This window comes from Pipistrellus kuhlii, unplaced genomic scaffold (assembly GCF_014108245.1).
Source record: "Pipistrellus kuhlii isolate mPipKuh1 unplaced genomic scaffold, mPipKuh1.p scaffold_m20_p_2, whole genome shotgun sequence".
In the NCBI taxonomy this organism is placed as follows: Eukaryota; Metazoa; Chordata; class Mammalia; order Chiroptera; family Vespertilionidae; genus Pipistrellus; species Pipistrellus kuhlii.
In genome coordinates, this window is record NW_023425515.1 from 127693106 (window position 1) to 127712861 (window position 19756).

General features: G+C 36.9%; 1 protein-coding gene across 4 annotated transcripts in view; it reads right to left on the reverse strand.

The window, feature by feature from the left end:
- Nucleotides 1–19756, reverse strand: part of ABCD3 (ATP binding cassette subfamily D member 3) — an 85459-nt gene that overhangs the window by 11377 nt on the left and 54326 nt on the right. For 3 of the 4 annotated variants that reach the window (XM_036443913.2, XM_036443911.2, XM_036443912.2), the window contains 11 exons: nt 18954–19023; nt 16096–16165; nt 15918–16015; nt 15255–15346; nt 12418–12509; nt 12254–12326; nt 12064–12127; nt 5813–5890; nt 5647–5712; nt 5454–5543; nt 4943–5062 (listed from right to left, as the gene is read on the reverse strand). In XM_036443913.2, the coding sequence (XP_036299806.2) occupies nt 4943–5062; nt 5454–5543; nt 5647–5712; nt 5813–5890; nt 12064–12127; nt 12254–12326; nt 12418–12509; nt 15255–15346; nt 15918–16015; nt 16096–16165; nt 18954–19023 (913 nt within the window). The remainder of the gene's footprint in view (nt 1–4942; nt 5063–5453; nt 5544–5646; nt 5713–5812; nt 5891–12063; nt 12128–12253; nt 12327–12417; nt 12510–15254; nt 15347–15917; nt 16016–16095; nt 16166–18953; nt 19024–19756) is intronic. The other variant, XR_006742152.1, reaches the window with a different exon arrangement.

Here is a 19756-nt window from a genome sequence, read left to right on the forward strand (position 1 = left end):
AGTCAAGAGAGAACTGATCAATTGTAAAAAGAGGGAGTGGTCAATATTTAAGAAATCACAGTAAGTTTGAAGGGGGGTAGTTTACAATTAGGCAAAAGAAAATATTTTGTAATTAAATGGATTAAAAAGTCACTAAAATTTTTATGACAGTGGTATTGCTCATAAGGAGGTTTGGCCCTTCATCATAATTTTATAAACATTCCAACTTTTCTATCATATGCACACTTTTCATAAGTCACAGTAAGAAAGTCACAGTAAGAAAACCCGTTACTAACCAAGAACAAAAATAGTGGAGTGGGAAGGTTAACTATCAGTCAGAGAAATAAGATACGACAACTTATAATATTAGGTGGAATAATGCTGGCTGATGCTGGCTGGGCCCAAATGGGTGCAATGAAGGTAAATGTCACTTCACTGAAAGGAAATGTCACTTGAGATATTTCTCTCAATGTCAAGGGTCAATGAGAAGAGAACAGGAAAGACGCCCCACCTGCACAACAAAGACTACAATATGTTGGTTCAGAGCAAGAATGCTGGTGTCAGTCACCTGCACTTGAAACTCCATCTCCATTCAGGAGCTATATGGGTGCTTAAGCTGGCCAAGTCTTACCCTTGCCTGGACCTTACTTCACAGGGCTGCTGGAAGAATTAAACAGGATCTGCCATTCACAATCTCCTTTTCCTCATCATTTTTCCAGTACACTTTTTCGGTAGCTATATACTGCCTTGTATTACAGTTAGTTGAGAATATTTGGATCTCCTAACACAGGAGTGGGGAGCCTTTTTTCTGCCAAAGGCCATTTGGATATTTAAAACATCATTTTTCAGGTCATAGGAAAGTATCAACTTAACCCTTTAATGCCATAAGTGTCTATAGACACAATTAAATTAAAAATATCATGGCTTGTGGGGATGGTTTCGGTTTGGGTTAAAAACTAGCCTGCTCGCCTTAGCCAATTTGGCTCAGTGGATAGAACATTGGCCTGCAGACTGAAGGGTCTCAGGTTCAATTCCAATCAAGGGCACATGCCCAGGTTGTGGGCTCAATTCCCAGTAGGGGATATACAGAGGGCAATAAATCAATGATTCTCTTTTATCATTGAAGTCTCTCTATCTCTTCCTCTCTCCCTCCTTCCCTCCCTCTCTCCCTCCTTCTCTCTCTCTCTCTCTCTCTCAAGTCAATAAAAATATATTTTAAAAAGCCTGCTATATTTGGTCAAATATTTCATTAACTCACCTCTAACACTTTGGCAGGGCCAGACCAAATGATTTCACAGGCCTTATACAGCTTGAGGGCCACACGTTCCCCATCCATGTGCTAACTAGATTATAAGGGCTAATACTGAGCTCTGTCGAAATTTCGCCATAATAAAAATAAGGTTTCTTACTATTAAAATAATGAGATAATAATCTCATTTATACTAAAGGAACTTTTAGAAGTTTGTCACCAGACCTCCTATTTATTATTCAATAGTATTATTCCATTCCCTCACATTCAAACCCTAACTCTCCTTGCCTCAAATTCCTTTGGATCATTTGTTTTACACAAACCTTCACTTACAAATTTGCTATTTTATTTTAGGTAAACTTTTCAAGACTGTTCTTCCTAAAAATTATAATTTTTATAATTAATGAATGTAAATTTTTATAATTTATAAAAACTGTCTTGTCTTCACTGAACTTTTTATTTGGAAAATTTTTAAACCTACCAAATAAATGAAAGACTAGTAAAATGAATATACATACTTCACCTAACTTCATCAATGTTAATATTTGTTACATTTGCCTTTTCTTTCTCGCCACAAAACTTTGAAAGTAGCAAAACAATATGCTGTCTTTTAGACATCCGATCAATTCTCCAGACATTGACCCACACAGAACATACCATGAATGGCACGGTCATACAGCAGTGCCATGGGTGAGCTTTCTCCATTTCCCTAACAACTCTATCACTGTCGGACAGGCTTTACCGGATTCCTTCCCCACACCCGTACTGGTTCATTTTGTTTTGTCAATCCTCACCCAAGGACATTTTCCCATTGATTTTCAGAGTGTGTGGAAAAGAGAAGGAAAGACAGATATACTGATTTGAGAGAAACACATCAATTGGTTGCCTCCTGCAGTAAGATACCCTCTTACTCAAGGCCTTGCACTCTTATCTATCTCTTCAGTGCCTTTATACCACACACAAAGGATTCATTAGTTATGCACATTTTTCTTTCCCTGAATTTCCATTGTGTCCATTTATCCTCCCATTTTCTTTGAAGTCATAGTACAGAAATTTAAATTAGTTTTGACTTATACCTTGTTTCCCCAAAAATAAGACATCTTCCGAAAATAAGACCTACTTACAGGTTTCCTTCTAAGTGAAATATAAGGCATCCCCCTGAAAATAAGACCTAGCGCATCTTTGGGAGCAAAAATTAATATAAGACACTGTCTTATTTTCGGGGAAACAGGGTAGTGATTCCTTTAGCCATCTTCTAAATTGATTCAAGAAATGCCCAATCACTTCAAATTTTCACTCCTTCAGCCCAATTACCATTCTGAATTTGGCTGGCATCTCCCTTTTCTTTTGTTTATGGTTCATTCTTCACTCTAAATTAGGGGTGTCGAACTCAATCAGAGAAGGGGCCAAAATCTAAAATCCAGCCTAAATCGCGGGCCGAGTGGTTTACTGAACAGTCATAAACTGTCATTGTGATGGAAACGCAGCGGAGTGCAGTGATGACAGTGCGGTGCAGGCCACATTGCAAGGCCTGGCGGGACGGATTTGGCCCGCGGGCCTTGTGTTTGACACATGTGCTCTAAATTATACTCATATTATAGTACTAGTCAAACAAATCACATTAGGTTGATATTTCGTTTGCTTCGGATGGATATGATTTTGGAAAAAACAACCTGCAAAATCAGGAGGTAGGAGGCAACAAGAAGGTAGAATATAACCTGAAGATACTGAATAAGGCTGCAGTTTTCTCTAACTTACACAAGACTAGTATTCTGGAAAGAAAAAAATCCTCTGGATCTGCTCAAACTGTGATATATTCCATTAGAAAATGACTCTTTAAAAATGATCTCTCTTAACAGAGTACTCAAAATATCACTTTTAATATGTACTGTTCTGTAGTGACATTTGATTAGGGATAATTTCCTCTCAAACGCTTTCTTATAGTAAGAAAGCTTTAAAATCTAAATAACTTTAGGTAGCAGATACTGAGCCCTGACACAAGGATATATATAATGACAGAGAGAAAGGGTAAGAACAGAATAAAGAATAAAATGGTAATAAAATTAGAGTTGATCACCTCTAATATCTTCAGCTACTTCAGAGGACAGCCCAAGACAAAGAGTTGTCTGTAGGGAAAAGATACTGAACGAGATCTCATAACCCAAACATAATTACTATATGTCCCAAGACCAACATGGTACAAAGATTCCTCAACTTTTACAAAAAATGGATTAATGGTATATAATTGGATCTACAGTTTTTTCTTTCATAGGGAAACTCAAAAGTTTTCAGAATTTCAAATTTACATGCCAGTTACTTTCAAGCACATTTATTATTTAAACTAATCTATACTATAAAATTGCCATTAAAAATATAAAAGTACACCTGAGACCTGAAAGGACCACAACTGTAGGGCCCCGACCAGCGCAGACACGCGGATTCCACAGAAAGGTTGGATAACGCGGCGTGTCTGTGTCCCAACAGCAAAAGCGAAAGCGGCAGCCGCAGCAGCAGCAAAAGCGCGCGCTGGGACCGAGCTGGGACCCCGGAAATCTGCGTCCACAGAAGCCCCCCACTGTTGGGTCTGGCGTAATTCGAGAGAGTGGACGGGGGTCCCCAAGGTTGCTACTAGTGGGGTTCTCTAGGGAGCAACCGATTATGATCCAACACAGTGGGAGAACAGAGGAGTTGGAAAGCAGTCTGTTTGTAAGTGAGCGCTGATTCGCCCATCGTGCACCTAGGCTGGTTCCCCTGCAAACCTTTGCTTCTGATTACAAAGGAGAGATCACCCAGATTGACTGACCCTAAGAGACAGCAGGGGGAAACTGCTTTTCTGGAAACTGTGACCATCAACAAAACAACAATTATCCGAGAGATGCAAATCAAAACAACAATGCGTACCATCTCACACCTGTCAGAATGGCCAACATCAACAAACCAACAAACGACAAGTGTTGGCGAGATTGTGGAGAAAAAGGAACCCTTGTGCACTGCTGGTGGGAATGCAGACTGGTGCAACCACTATGGAGAACAGTGTGGAGCTTCCTCAAAAAACTGAAAATGGAACTCCCATTTGACCCAGTAATCCCACTCCTAGGAATATATCCCCAGAAGCTAGAAACATCAATCAGAAAGGACATATGCACCCCTATGTTCATAGCAGCACAATTTACAATAGCTAGGATTTGGAAACAGCCTAGGTGCCCATCAGAAGATGATTGGATCAAAAAACTATGGTACATTTACATAATGGAATATTATGCTGCCATAAAAAAGAAAAAAGTCTCATCATTTGCAGCAACCTGGATGGAACTGGAGAACATCATGCTGAGTGAAACAAGCCAGTCAATGAAAGAGAGACACCACATGACCTCACTTATTTATGGATGATAAAGAACATTATAAACTGAAGAACCAAAAGATAGATTTAGAGACAGTAAAGCAACAAATTACAGCGGGGAGGTTGGGGAGATCTGTGGGAGATAAGAGATCAACTGAAGGACTTGTATACATGCATATAAGTACAACCAATGGACACAAAACTCTGGGGAGGGAAGGTATGTACGGGAGGGGGGGGGGCAATGGTATATGTACAAAAATAATAACTTAATAAAAAAAATATTTAAAAAAAATATATATATATAAAAGTAAAAATGTGTGCCTTGATTAATCAAACAGATGCATTTTTGTGCAATGCCTTCAGAGTATACTTACCGCCATTCTTTGCTTCTCTCCACCACTGAGCACATCCATCCAATCCTGAACACTGTCCCAGCCTCCTTCACGTTCAAGGATATGACCCAACTGGACATTATCTAAGTATTCCTTCAGTACCTTTCAGAAAAATGATTAAAGATGAAGTCAAGCATAATAATATACCAACATTCTCTTACTTTATTTTTTAAACTAAAATTGCTATAATCCTATCTATTCTAATCTTGACAAAATATATCTAGCAGCTTAAGGAGGATACTATTGTACATAATTAAAGGACAAGAACAATGAGAAAATAAACAATATTGTAAACAAGGTTAAACACTCAAGAGTCAGATTTACGCAAAGTGGTTAACATCTTACCTCAACATGTAAAGTATAATTACTGACAAAGCTTTAAAAGCTCTACAGATTGGGATAAAACTGCCTGGTATTACAAGTACATAAATGGTTAAGAAAAAGAACCTTCAACAGTATTTTCAGCAGGTCTGGGATATAAACTGTTACGTACTAGGTCAGATATCCCCTTCCTTTTCTGATCTTCTCTTCCATCTGGATATATCACTTGGTCTCGAAGGGTTCCCAGGGTCATATAAGGTCTCTGATAACCAAATTCAATTACCAAAATTCATTAGAAGTGAATTTTTAAGCAATAAATAAAAGTATCTTTAAATTAAAGTTTACAAAATAATTCAAGGTCTTACCTGAGGAACATAAAATAACTTTCCTCTCTCAGGCTTAGTTAGACGTCCTCCAAAAAGAGGCCATAACTAGAAAAGGAAAGAAGTGGGATGAGCAATAGTAAATTTCACAATAAAAGATCATATGGCAAAATAAACCTGCAAAACTTTGAGGCCAATTTGTACTTACTCCACCAAGAACACGGAAAAGGGAACTCTTCCCACATCCATTTGGACCACAAATTAGAACGTTGGCCCCAGATCGAACCTGAAAGAAAATTATGAATGAATAATTGTAACAGATTTAATTAAATGAAGTAAATGAACTAGAGTGAATCTGTAAACAATGAACATTTCCTCAGAGTCCAAACTTTCTTTGCTAATGATAAGCTTTCTGTTTTATCTACAAATGTAATATCAGATAGAAGCAGTGGAAGGTATGGTTGAAGGAAACCTTCATTTTTACTTACTTTCAAATTTTACTCACTTTTTAATTTAAAAATCATTATTGATATTATCAACTTAATCTTAACCAAATACAAAGAGCTAAAGCTTAAAAATTTGAGAATTCTTGAAAACAATCAATATGTATGTTTTCTTCTAATTTTTATTTTTCAATTACAGTTTACATTCAATATTATTTTGTATTAATTTCAGGTGTATAGCATAGTAGATAATCATATACTTTACAGTGTGATTCCCCAATATTTCCAGTACCTACCTGGCACATAATTATTACATTATCATTGACTCTATTTCCTATGCTATCCAATCTTTCTTTAAAAAAAAATGGTGCTATATATGTCCTACATTTGTTATCATTTAACAATATATAATAAATATTCTTCCAGGTCAGTATATTCAGATTCCTTCCATTCTTTTTTCTAATGCTTGTAGTGTATCCTATATTAATGATGTATTAATAATTTATTTAAATACTTAGGTTGTCTGCATTGTATTTTGCTCTTTTAGGCAATAATGCAATGAACCTCCAAGACAGTGAGCAAATTTATGCACTAGTGAAATATGTTTCTATATATCAGATTTTTATAAATAAGTGTTGGATCCAAATATATATATATGCATTATAACTATTTTCAAGTGCCACCAAACTGGTCTGCAACAACATAAAGTTAAAAAAGAATATGTAAAAATTTGGCTAAGTTCTAAGCTTACAGTCTTGTGTTAATCAACCCTGTGAAGATTCAGAAAACCTGGGTTATAATCTAGCATATAACATTACACAGCAATATACACCAGAGGGAGACAATGAAGGTGAAGAGAAAGGTGTTACCCGAGCTATGGCATCTACCTTAGACTAATTATTGAGGTTCAGGTTCCTATTATTTAATTCAATAAATATTTACTAAATTCTCAGTGTCAGGATCTGTTCTAGGCAATGGATCTACATTTTTTTAAAAAGAGAGAGACTAAAACCATCCTCCCAAAACAAACAAAAAGCTCAAACCCTTCCCTTACCAGCCTACATTCTAGTGGGAGAGACATACAATAAGTGTGCATAATAAGCTAATTAAATAATGTTAGAAAATAAGTGCTATGGAGCTCAGAGAGATGAGCGGTGGGAACAGGATAGTGGCAGGCAAATCCTACAGGGAATTATAAGCCATTGAAAGGATTTTTGAAGGCTTTTGCCCCGATGAAATGGAGAACCGTTTGAATTATTCATAATTAGAGGTCCAGTGTACAAAATTTGTTCACTGGGGGAGTGAAGGGGGCGGGGTCTCCTCACCGGCTGCACCTTCCTGCAGTTCAGGAGCCAGCAGGTGATCATCCCCCTCACAGTCCTGGACCCCCTCACTCCTTACGGCCCACCTGCTCACTGCTCCTTACTGCTCAGCCCACTGCTCCTTAGCGCTGCCATGGAGGTGGAAAAGGCTCCCGCCACCACCACATGAGCCCAGGTTCTGGCTGAGCAGGATTCCCCCTGTGAGAACGCACTGACTACTAGGGGGCAGCTCACAAGTTGCACATCTGCTCTCCCCTTCCCCCCACAGTCAATGTGCATCATAGCGACGGGTCATTCTGATCATTCCACCATAATGGTCACTTAGGCTTTTATTATAGAAAAAAAAAGTGACCCGAGAGAATGAACAAATGCAGCATATATATAAAATATTATTTAGCCTTAAAAAGGAGTGCAATTCTGAAACATGCTACAACTTGGATAAACGCTGAAGACATTATGAAATAAACCAGTAACAAAAGGATCAATATTGTATTATCCTGCTTATATTAAGTACCTAGAGTAGTCTGATTCATTGAAACAGAAAGTAGAACAAAGGTTACCAGGAAATGGGAGGAGGAGGAAAATGAGAAGCTAATGTTTAATGGGTACACAGTTTCTGTTATGATGAAAAAGTTCTACAGATAGTGGTGAGGATTGCATAACACTAAATGTACTGAACGCCACTGAACTTGTACCCTAAAAAAACCCGGTAAAAGCAGTTAAATTTTATGTTATGTATATTTTACCACAACAAAAACAGAGAAAGGATGAGCTTCTGAAAAAAAAAAAAAAGGCTGAGAATTACTGGTATACCACATAGCTGACCACATCTTATGTAATCAATGTTAAAGAATCAATTATTCTGAATGACTTTTCCAGAGGAATGAACTGAGAAATTATTTTTAAGTAGCATTTTTATGAACTTCTTTAAGTGCAATTTATTTCCTTTTCCTATAAAACGGGATATAATGACTATTCCTGACAGTACAAGGTTATTATATATAGTAATTTTACTCTTCTGGGAAAATGATGCCCTCACGAGCTCCTGTAGTTCAGAAAGCTGTTACTTACATGGTTCCCTACTCCTATGCTTTGAGTAATGTCATATCTTTTTTCTACTCCTCACTGCTCATTATAATCCTCACTGGTATCTAATACTTCTCCATACTATGTGTTTCAATATGCCAGGAAACTATAAGACCAAGTTTGTAATTATAAATAATAGCTAGATTTATGGACATTCTTCAGACTTATGGACTCCTATGCTCAACTGTCTTAGATTCAGCATTAACTTTTCTTTATATTTATTGGCTTTTAGTAATTTTGGGATATAACATTCCCTTATGACATCAGTCATGATAAGACAGTGGTAATTTTTCTATATTAAAGATTTATAAAAAATGTTTTGGGTTTTTTTTTCTTGGATTGAAATAAGACTAAAAGATACCCTGGCTGGTGTGGCTAAATAGTCAGCCCACCCACCTAAGAGTCTTAGGCTCAATTCCCAGTCAAGTGCACATACCTGGGTTGCTGGTTCTATCCCCAGTCCCCATCAGGGTGAATGCAGGCGGCAACCAAACAATGTTTCCCTCTCACATCAATGTTTCTCTTCCTCTCTCTAAAAACCAACGGGGGGAGAAGAATCCTCCAGTGAGAATTAACAACAGAAAAAGCCTAAAAGCCAACACTAACTTTCACTAAAAACTGAATTTGTAATAATATTTTATTATTGAAGCTACTGGATTGACTTAATGGAGCAACAAGTGCTTTGAATATTTTAATAAATATTCCCTAAAAAATAAAACTTGTTTATAAATCCTTGTTATTAATTTACCATAATAAACCATGAAAAGTATCTACCCATAAATGATTTAGGTAAGAGAGAGATTATGTAAAAATATACTGTTTATGAGGATTTATAGGCTTTTTATACATTATAAATGTGCCTTACTAAAAGGTAAAAATTTGAGTTACAAAATACTACTTTAACGTCCATACTATAACTTATGAGCTATCTTAGGGTCTCTTCAATCTACATCTAGATAGATAAATATGCATGTGCTGAGTTTTTATAGGACTAAGCTACACAATCTCTTATGTCAAATATTCTTATGTTATTTGCTTTGTGATTTGACAAACTAATCATAAAGTGTAAGACATTTACTTTTGGTGAACAAGTCTGTTTACTTATTTTTTTAATGAATAAGTCTTGTATTTTATTTAAAATATCTCTTTAAAATGTGAATATATTGCTAATCTAAGAATGTTAATTATTTACATATCACCTAAAAATTAAGGTTTCTAAGGATTAAGAATTCTAATTGGAAACAAATTATGGTTTTGGTGTCATTATGAAGGGGGGGAAAGTGGGTTCTGAAAGTTGTAAGGTTTGTGAGGAACGGTAATGTTTGTAAAGAGAAATGTTAAAAGGAAGTTATATAAATGACACATGCCAATAAGTCAGGATAAGTCGAATAGGGGCCAAGCCCATTTTATTATACCTCTAACTAGGACAAAAGGAATCTTTATTTCAAGTAAGCTAGATGGGTAGAAAATAACCGGAGGAAAAAAATAACCAAAGGATGTTTACTGAATAAAAGAAGGCTATGTTAAGAATAACAACGAGTCCTAGCCAGTTTGGCTCAGTGGATAGAGCATCGGCCTGCAGACAGAAGGGTCCCAGGCTCAATTCCAGTCAAGGGCATGTACTTTGGTTGCAGGCACATCCCCAGTAGGGGGTGTGCAGGAGGCAGCTGATTAATGTTTCTCACAGATGTTTCTAACTTTCTCCCTCTCCTTTCCTCTCTGTAAAAATCAATAAAATATATATTTTTTTAAAAAAGAGAATAACAATTAAAAGAATACATGGAACAGACTGACAGATCTCAGAGGGAGGAAGGGAGGGGAGAATGAGAAGCAATTAACCAAACAATATATATGCATATATGCATAATCCAAGGACATGGACAATAAAGTGGTAAAGGCCTGGTGGGAGGCAGAGTGGAAGGGGAGGAAGGATGGGCCACATCTGCAATAAAGTCAACAATTAAGAAAAGAAAAAAAAAGAACACCAAATAGACAAACAAAAAGAATAAAATGGAAACACAAAGATAAATGAGAAAAGCAAAGTCTAACTTAAAATTTCTTAGGTCAGAGATGAAAGAGAAAAGAGGAATTCATTACAGATCAAAAGGACAGCAGTCAAAGAAACAGTGGAGGAGAAAACAAAAAAATCATAGAATAGATAAAAGAGGATATGAAATACAGTCACAAAGTAAAAAACTTGAACAAGTAAAGGCATAACTGGGTACTCAACTAGGATTTGCCAAATGAAACCAATATAAGAGCAAGAAAGTAGCAGCCTTTCTGAGAGTATAAAAGGAAAGTTATAAGAACTGGCTGAAGTATATTAAATCCAAACATAAGGACCTTAAAGGGAAAGGCTTTTGGACTAAAAGGCAAATGAGAGCTTTCGTGTGGTTCTTTATGACAAAATTGAGTAATATTACAGACCTTAATCATACTCTTACCTACTATCTGTATCTATGCATACATAGAGTCCCAAATCCCATCCCACATGCTTAAGCCATGTGTACATCTGTATTGTTGGATTATTTCTGCATAAAGTCAGAGTGAGGGAAAACGAAAGAAAAGGCCAAGAGGATTCCTGAATGAAGAAATCTAATGATCCTTTTGATTCTTGGGGTGTGGCAGTAATGGGGTTACTGAAATCAAACAAAGATGGGGTTTTGATCTGTTTTATACCTGAAATCAAGCCTGATTAAAGTACCTACATCTAAATGAGAAAACACTTCTGTAATACTTGTAGGCATTCAATATTTACCAACTATATTTACATTTTCTCTACTTCTACTTGTGCTTCCTGGCTTTAAAAAATATAGTATACAATACTCATTGTTATTTAAATAAGTTAAACTACTCAGCATAACTAACATTTTTCATTTAAAAAAGGAAGTAGAGATGTAATTAATAAATTTACATTATTAAGTATAGGAAAATTGAAGACGTGTAAGGTTTTAACAATTTAAAAACAAGTCCAGTGGTTGAGCTTCAATCTATGAACCAGGAGGTCACAGCTGATTCCCAGTCAGGGCACATGCCTGGCTTGTGGGCTTGATCCCCAGTGTGGGGCAGAAAGAGGCAGTCAATCAATGATTCTTTCTCATTATTAAAATTTCTATCTCTCTCACTCTTCCTACCTCACTGAAATCAATAAAATTATCTTCAAAAATAAAAAATAAAAACAAATACAATAATTACATACCTTATTTTGTAAATTATCAGAAAGCAGTTGAAAAGAATCCCTAGATATAACACAAATTACTAAAGGCCACATACAAAAGCATGTAGAGAGGAATTCTAGAGCTATGCTGTCTCCTAGTTATGTGGCTACTTAAGATCAAATTTATTAAAATTAAATACAATTTAAAATTCAGTTCCTCAGTTGCACTAGCCAAGGACTTTATTTGCAAAATATTTTTATAGTAATATCTGAAATTCAAAGTCCTATCAATTAAGAAAAATAGATTTCTGAGTATTTCAAGCACTTACTTGTTAAAGCTATTTTGTGGATTCAGAGATTTAAGTCAAGCCTTAACATTATTTTAAATATCCAACCCTTATGCATTTCACATTTTAAAGATAAGTTTTTATACAACAACTTTAAAACTTACTTCAAAATTAAGATCTCGGATCAAGATATCTCCATTTGGCGTTGCTAAAGGAACATGATCAAATCTACAGAAGAAATTAATAAAGAAAGGATAGTTTTACATTAAACACTAAGCAAGTGTAGCTGAAAGGACAAGATATTATGTAGTTTAACAAATATTTATGGTCTAAAAAGACTTTTTCTGTATGTACTTTATAATGTTATCAGCATTGATGATTTCTCCAGCTCCAGGTATCAAGGGAATGCTTTGTGTTCCTTCAATACCTTAAATAGAAAATAAGTGTTAAAGTATCATAATCACATTATGTATTAAAGCAAAAACTTAAATTTTAAGACCTAGAACATTCATATTTACCCCTTTCTTGTTGAGAGATCATTGTGCGTTCATATTTTCCACTTTTTAAATCCTTTAATACTTGCATTAATTCAGAAATCCGAGCAGTAAAACTGAAATTAAAAAAAAACTATAGTCAAATCTCCAGAGGCTATCTTTTATATTATTTATTTTTTGAGATAAAATAGACATATAACATTGTGTAAGTTCATATCTTGTTTTATTTTTAAGTTTTCATCCAAGGATTCATTTTTAATTATTTACTAGAAGCCCGGTGCGTGAAAATTCATGCACTGCGTGGCTGGGGGTGGCCCTCAGCCCGGTCTGTCCCTTCTCATAGTCTGGAGCCCTCAGGGGATATCCTACTGATGGCTCAGGCCTGCTCCCCATGGGCCTAAGCCACAGTCTGGCCTCCTTCTGAGGGAGGCGACCAGGCAGATCAGGGGAAGACACAGCACCCATCACCCTGCTCCTGCTGCCACTGCCGGCCCTCGCAGAATGGTGGATGCCTGCCCTCCTGGGCACTCACAGACACTGCGGCTTTGTCCAAAAGGACATCTGGTCTATCCAGTCTAATTAGCATATTACCCTTTGATTAGCATAGATTTTTTTAGAGAAAGAGAAGAAAGGGAGAGAGGGAGGAAGAAAGGGAGGGAAACATCGATTGGTTGCCTCACATGCATGCCCACAACCAGGATCAAACCAACAACATAGGCAAGTGCCCTGTCTGGGAATAGAACCTGCAACTTTTTGATGTATGGGACAATGCTCTAACCAACTGAGTCACCCATCCTGAACCACAACTTTTATTTTATACAAACTTAACTGGAGTTTAAAATTATTATCTATTTAAAATAAAATAACTAAAAGAAGTCTCATTAACATAAAATATTAGTGATAATATGCATGTTTTACTATTACATTTCAGCAAGAAAGCAGAAACATGGGATAAAGGGAGAAGTTTCATAGGATTCCTGCCTCAACAGATACTTCTTTAGTAGGTAAGTCAAGAAAATTGTTTGCTGCTAGAAGTTTAAGGAAGTTTCTAGCAGATACTATAGAAGGACTAGTACTAGGACATTCCATAGGCCCTGAGTTCCTGCTACAGTGAACTATAAAGCCTGGTATAAAGATGGCCTTCTATCAGATGGATGTGTTTATTATACACTAGATGCCCAATGCACAAAATTCATGCACTTGGGGGAAAGGGGGTTGTCCCTCAGCCAGGATTGCAAGAGGGTGCAGGCCAGGCCAAGGGACCCCACCAGTGCACTATCGGGGCCAGGGAGGGATGTGGGAGGTTGGTCAGCTGGGGAGGGACCACAGGAGAGCTCCAGGGCATGTCAGACCCATCCTGATTAGCCAGACCCCAGCAGCAAGCTAACCTACCATTTGTAGCGTCTGCTCCCTGGTGGTCAGCGCATGTCATAGCAACTGGACAGTGGGTCAACTATCTGCCTCCTGGTAATCAGTGCACGTCACAGTGAGTGGTTGAGCAGCATTAGCATATCACGCTTTAATTGGTTGAGTGACCAACCAGACACAGCATATTAGGCTTTTAGTCAATAGGCTCTCCCAAATGGTTGCTACAACCCTGAAAACAGAAGATTTGGAAGATTCCTCTCTTACTCTAAGAGAGAAAAAGAGCCCAGTTGGTGTGGCTCAGTGGTTGAGCATCAATCCAGAAATCAAGAGGTCACCAGTTCAATTCCTGCACATGCCCAGATTGCAGCTCGATCCTCAATTAGGGGGCATGCAGGAGGCAACCAATCAGTGATTCTCTCTTATCCCTGATACTTCTATCTCCCTCTCCCTTCTTCTCTGAAATCAATAAAAAAGATATATATTAAAAAATAATTAAAGGTGTTTTAAAAAAAAAAAAGAGGGAAAAAGAAAAAATGTTCTTAATATTAGATAGAAATCACTGTGGCAATAGAGAGGAATAGAAACTAATGACAAAAGGTTGAGGCATATATTATAAGAATGACATGATCGTCAAAGAGAGTGTGTCTATATCAGACACAAAACAAGATTTTCCTGTGAATAACAAGCAGAAATCCCCTTAAGGAACAGAAGCACCAGTATGCCATGAACTGCACCAGAAAGTTAAGTAGGAAGAATGTCAGTGTTCACCAGTGACAGAGGCTCCACATACAGTTTACAACTTCTTCTGCATTGCCCTGAAGACTTTAAGTGCCATAGGAGGAGGGGGAGAAATAAAGAGGAAATATGCATATGAACATCAGGCCTGGCAAAGACCTTAAGCCATCCAATTTTTCAAGATTATCTTAAGTTTATGGTCCCTTTTTACATTAGTGTGTGTTTTTTATACCAACCTTTTATATTAAGAGCTTGAAATACTGAAATTTTTAATTCCATTTTATGGTCTAAGAACAATTTTCTTAGATAATATGACCATATTTACAACTGTACCTACAGATACCACAGATAATTTTCATTTTATCCCATTAATATCAACTTCATCTTTTGCTAGGTTGCCAGTATCAAAGATTTAAGGGGGGGAAATGTATTAAGGGAAACAGAAAGTTCAACTGAGAAGACTCTATTCATTAACTTAATTTTCTGTGAATAAGACTGCCATGATTGAACATTTCTCAGATTACTGAAAACCAGTGTCTGTGAAGCATTTTTAGAAATCCTAATCAAGTTTAAGGCTCAAAACAACTATCTAAAAGAAGACAAAACGACTTCACTATTAGAGATAAATCTTACTTCTTTATCAAAATCAGAAGTAGCAACTTCAGTTATCACTGATCTTAACCTCAACAGAGCATAATCACTAAGGATAACATATTTTTAAAAATTCTCTGCAACTGTTCAATACTAATCTTACTTACCCAGCCAATCTAGTCATTTCACGGCCAGCCAAAACTATTCGACCTAGAGCTTGAGACATGCGCAAAAGCATCCTTCCACTTTGGTAGTAATCCTTAAAGAGAAATAAGTATTAGTTTTCACTTACATTTCTAAGATTAAAAACTAGGTTTTCTTTTCTTTTTTTTTAAACTTTACCCAAGGATATTTTTTCCATTAATTTTGAGAGAGTGGAAGGGCAGGGAGAGACAGAGAGAAACATCGATGCGAGAGACACATTGATTGGCTGCCTCCTGCTCATGCCCCGACAGGGGTCAGGGATCGAGCCTATAACCAAGGTATGTGCCCTTGACTGAAATCAAACCTGGGACCCTTCTGTCCAAAAACTGATGCTCTATCCACTGAACAAAACCGACTAGGGCAAAAACTAGTTTTCCTTATTTTTAAATTTAACCCTTTGCACTCCGAACCATTCTGGACATTGGCTACCAGCTACTCGACGCTACTTTGCGGCAGACATGTGCGTTGAATTAACTCAATTCCCCGTAATCACTAATAAACTGCAATGTCCCCCCTGAGAGGGGACATCCGAGTGATATGCTAGAATTCCGATGTCCCCTGAGAGGGGACAGCGGAGTGCAAAGGGTTAAATTTTCAATGTACCATTATTATTATTACTACTTTACCTCCAGAAGTTCTGAATGTGTACTCTTGAGATGTCGAGGATGAGACAAATCTAGGAAAGGGCGGCTGACAACTAGGTAACCAACTACAGTGGCAAGATCTGAAACAAAGCAAGTAAGATTTAGAATACTCTACTTTTTCCACAAATCTCATTCCATATCTCTTTTATAGCATACGTACATTTGGCAATTATGCTATCGATGAAGCCCATAGAAAACCGAAACAAAATGAAATTATGCAGATGTTCCACCTGGCAGAAAGCAAAAGCAAAAATATAATTATTTTCTATGTTTAAAAACATACACATTTACCATAAAGATAAAAGAAACTATGTAATATATTTATTCAGAGATTTACTGAGTGCAAATGATTTCTGATTATATTGTGTATCACATTTCATCAAGCACAATGATGTAATATGTTTATTCAGAGATTTACTGAGTGCAAATGATTTCTGATTATATTGTGTATCACATTTCATCAAGCACAATGATGATCTTCCTAGATACTGTTAACAAACACTTCCTGAAACCATTTTTATACAAACAGAATGAAAATTACATAAAGAATGTTAATGGGGGGTCCTGAACATGTAATAGTAAAATGATATTTATTCACAATACTATGAGATACATATATGCTTTCCTTTGTTTTGATTATTGGTTGTTAAGGATGAGAGCATTTAGGCTGAACACTAGCAATCCAGATTGGCACTCAATGCTTTACTTTAGTTGGAGAAACCTGGTTTGTGATGAATGATATCACTACTCAATCTAAATTAAGGCCACAAAGTCCCAGTGTGTAGCTTTAATCTGAGCATGCATTATCTAAAATTACAATTCTAAAAATATTTTTTATTCTGCATCTTTAGTGTTCTCACATTTTTCATCTATTGGATTATTCAAGATCCTGCATGATCTGACACTGGGCTCTATCTTAAATCTCATCTGCTTCTACCTTGCTCCTTTGACTGAGTTCCAGAAATGCAGCTTTCGAAAACATGCTCCTGCCTAAGGCTTTCCTCTTGCCGTGCTTGCTGCCTGGAATAAGTCTTCCTAGATACTGTTAACACCCCCCACTTCAAATGGGTTTCTGATAAAATGCCACCTCCTCAAAAAAGATCCTGACTTCCTGCTAAAATACCTAATAAACAGTCTCCATCATACTCTACCACTTTATCTTATTATATATTTGGTCACAGAGTTCATTTCCATCTGAAATCATAGAAACTATCCAGTTGTTTACATGTTTATTGACTCCTCCACTAAAATATGGCTTTCCTAAATACTGGCTAGCTTGTTCTTACTACCTTCTGCAAAAGAACAATGGCTGGAACATTTAGTCAATAAATCTTGTGTGCTACATCCTGTGCTCAATATGGAAGACACAACAATGAATAGAACAGATAAAGTTCTTGAGCTCATGGGGTTTACAATCTAATGAAACAGACAAACTAATAAACAAATGAACCAGGTAATTATAAATTGCAATATATGCATTTAAGGACACAGATCATTAAAATGGAAAGTAACTGGTAGAGGCCATTTCAGACAGACTAATCAGAGAAGGCAAGGCATCAATAAGATGTAAACTTTTGGGCTGAAATGTAAAAGGTAAGTAAAACAAACCAAGTGAAGGGTGGGCTGGTGAACAACAGTGTCCTGGAAAATTACTTTAAATGCAATTTAGTGAGCACTATCAAAGTTGTCAGGTTAAATATTCTTGAAGAAAAATTCAATCTGTGAAATAATTTTAAATGGCAATCATTTTAATCTTAAGTCACTTCAAATATGTATTAAATTTCACCAGCTTCCATTAAAATGTAAGCTCCATAAAGCCAGAATTTTGCCATCACATTCATCACTGTTAACACACTAGCACCTACAACAGGCTCAGGCAACTAGATGGCATTCAATATCTTTTGAATGAATAATAAATAAAATTACTTGCATTCAAATTTTCCAAGTGGCAAGTAAATAAAAACTGAAATATAGTTTCCACAAGAAACAATGTTTATATTCTAAATTAAGGGCCAAGAAACTATGGCCCACAGTCCAAATTCAGCCTTTATTAGAACACAGCCACACTCATTCATGTATATAAAGTACTAGTGGCCCGGTGCACAAAGTTCATGCACTTGGCTAGGGCTGGGGAGGGGTTTCTCAGCCCAGCCCACACTCTCTCTCTGTCTGGGAGCCCTCGAGGAATGTCCAACTGATGGATGTCAGACTGATGGATGTCCAACTGATGTCAGCCGGCAGACAGACATCCTAGGGGTCCTTACTACTGCTGTGGAGCCTGGCTTTTGGCTAAGCGGTGCTCCCTCTGGGGGAACACACTGACTACCAGGGGGCAGCTCCTAGGTTGAGTGTCTGCCCCCTGGTGGTCAGTGAGCGTCATAGTGCTCAGTCGTTATGCTGTTTGGTCAATCTGCATGTTAGCCATTTATTGCATAGGATACTAGAGGCCCAATACTCAAAATTTGTGTAAGAGTAGGCCTTCCTTTCCCCAGCTGCTGGCACCAGCTTCCCTCTGGCACCCAGGACCCGGGCTTCCCTCGCAGCCCCGCCTTTGTCCACAAGCTGATATGGCCTAATTAGCATATTACACTTTCATTATCCTAGATTATAGATGGCTACATTTGAGTGGCAGATTTGAATACCTTTAATAGAGACCGTAAGACCTGAAAAGCCTAAACTATGTATGCATTATCTTGTTCTTTACAGAAAAAGTTTGCTGGCACCTGCTCTAAATAATCTTCACAGTATTTTTATGAATGCTATTGAAACATATTTTCTGTAGAAATCACTAAATTTATCACTAAATAAGACTCCTTATGCAACCTCTATAAAAATATGCTCACAATTACTTTAATAAATCTACCATTTTATAATTAGGCAACTTAATATATTGATATGATAGTTTTTATTCTCATATTGTTTAATGAAAACAATATATTTGTATTTTTACATAAGCAAAAAACAAACAAACCAAAAAAACCTTTCCCAAATAAATGAGCCTTAAGCATGTTTTCTTACCAGTTTTTGGAAGACTGCATGGATTGTCTGCTTTTCTCTTTTATTCCCATCATAAAAGGCAATTTCTTCACTATTAAAAAAAATAATTTAGCAATTAATTTTTATGTTAACCAAGCCTGAAAAATTGTAAAACAGTATTTTATGACTGAATATTTTTATTTAAATGGCATTTTGTGACTAAGAGCTTACCAAGTACATGGTAAATGGTGGTCTGCACTTAAGATCCAGCTACAGACTCAGTTGATCAGAGCATAGGAATGCATACCTGACTAGATCATAGACTGGACTGCAGCCATGTGTTGTATGTGCCATATGTAACTGGCTGGGAAAAGTGTGCTGAGCTAACCCTCAGAAATCAGAATGAAGAAATAAGAAATGAGAAGAAAGCTGCCATGATATACAGAAGGAAGGGCAGGGACAGCCATCATACACTACAAATTGAGTACAGGCCAAGATAGGAAGGAAAGGGGAAAACAACAGCTAGAGAAAGAAGGATAGTGATGCCATGACATACAGCCTTTGAAAGACAGAAAAGCAAACTCAGACTTCACAGCCTCACAGTGCCAGCTCCCAGGGGCCCTCGCTGCATAATTGTTCTTATTCTTGGAACCCCACCATATCCTCACAACTTGGTTCTCTTGAGCTGGTTAGAATGGGCCCACAGGATCTTGACTAGAAATAAAAGGGTGAGTTTACACATGAAGAAATGTTCAGTGTAATTAAGTAAATTTGCTAAAGTCATACAGCTAGCAAGTCAAACAGGTGAGATTAAAAATGACCATATCTGGCCCTCATGTTTCAGT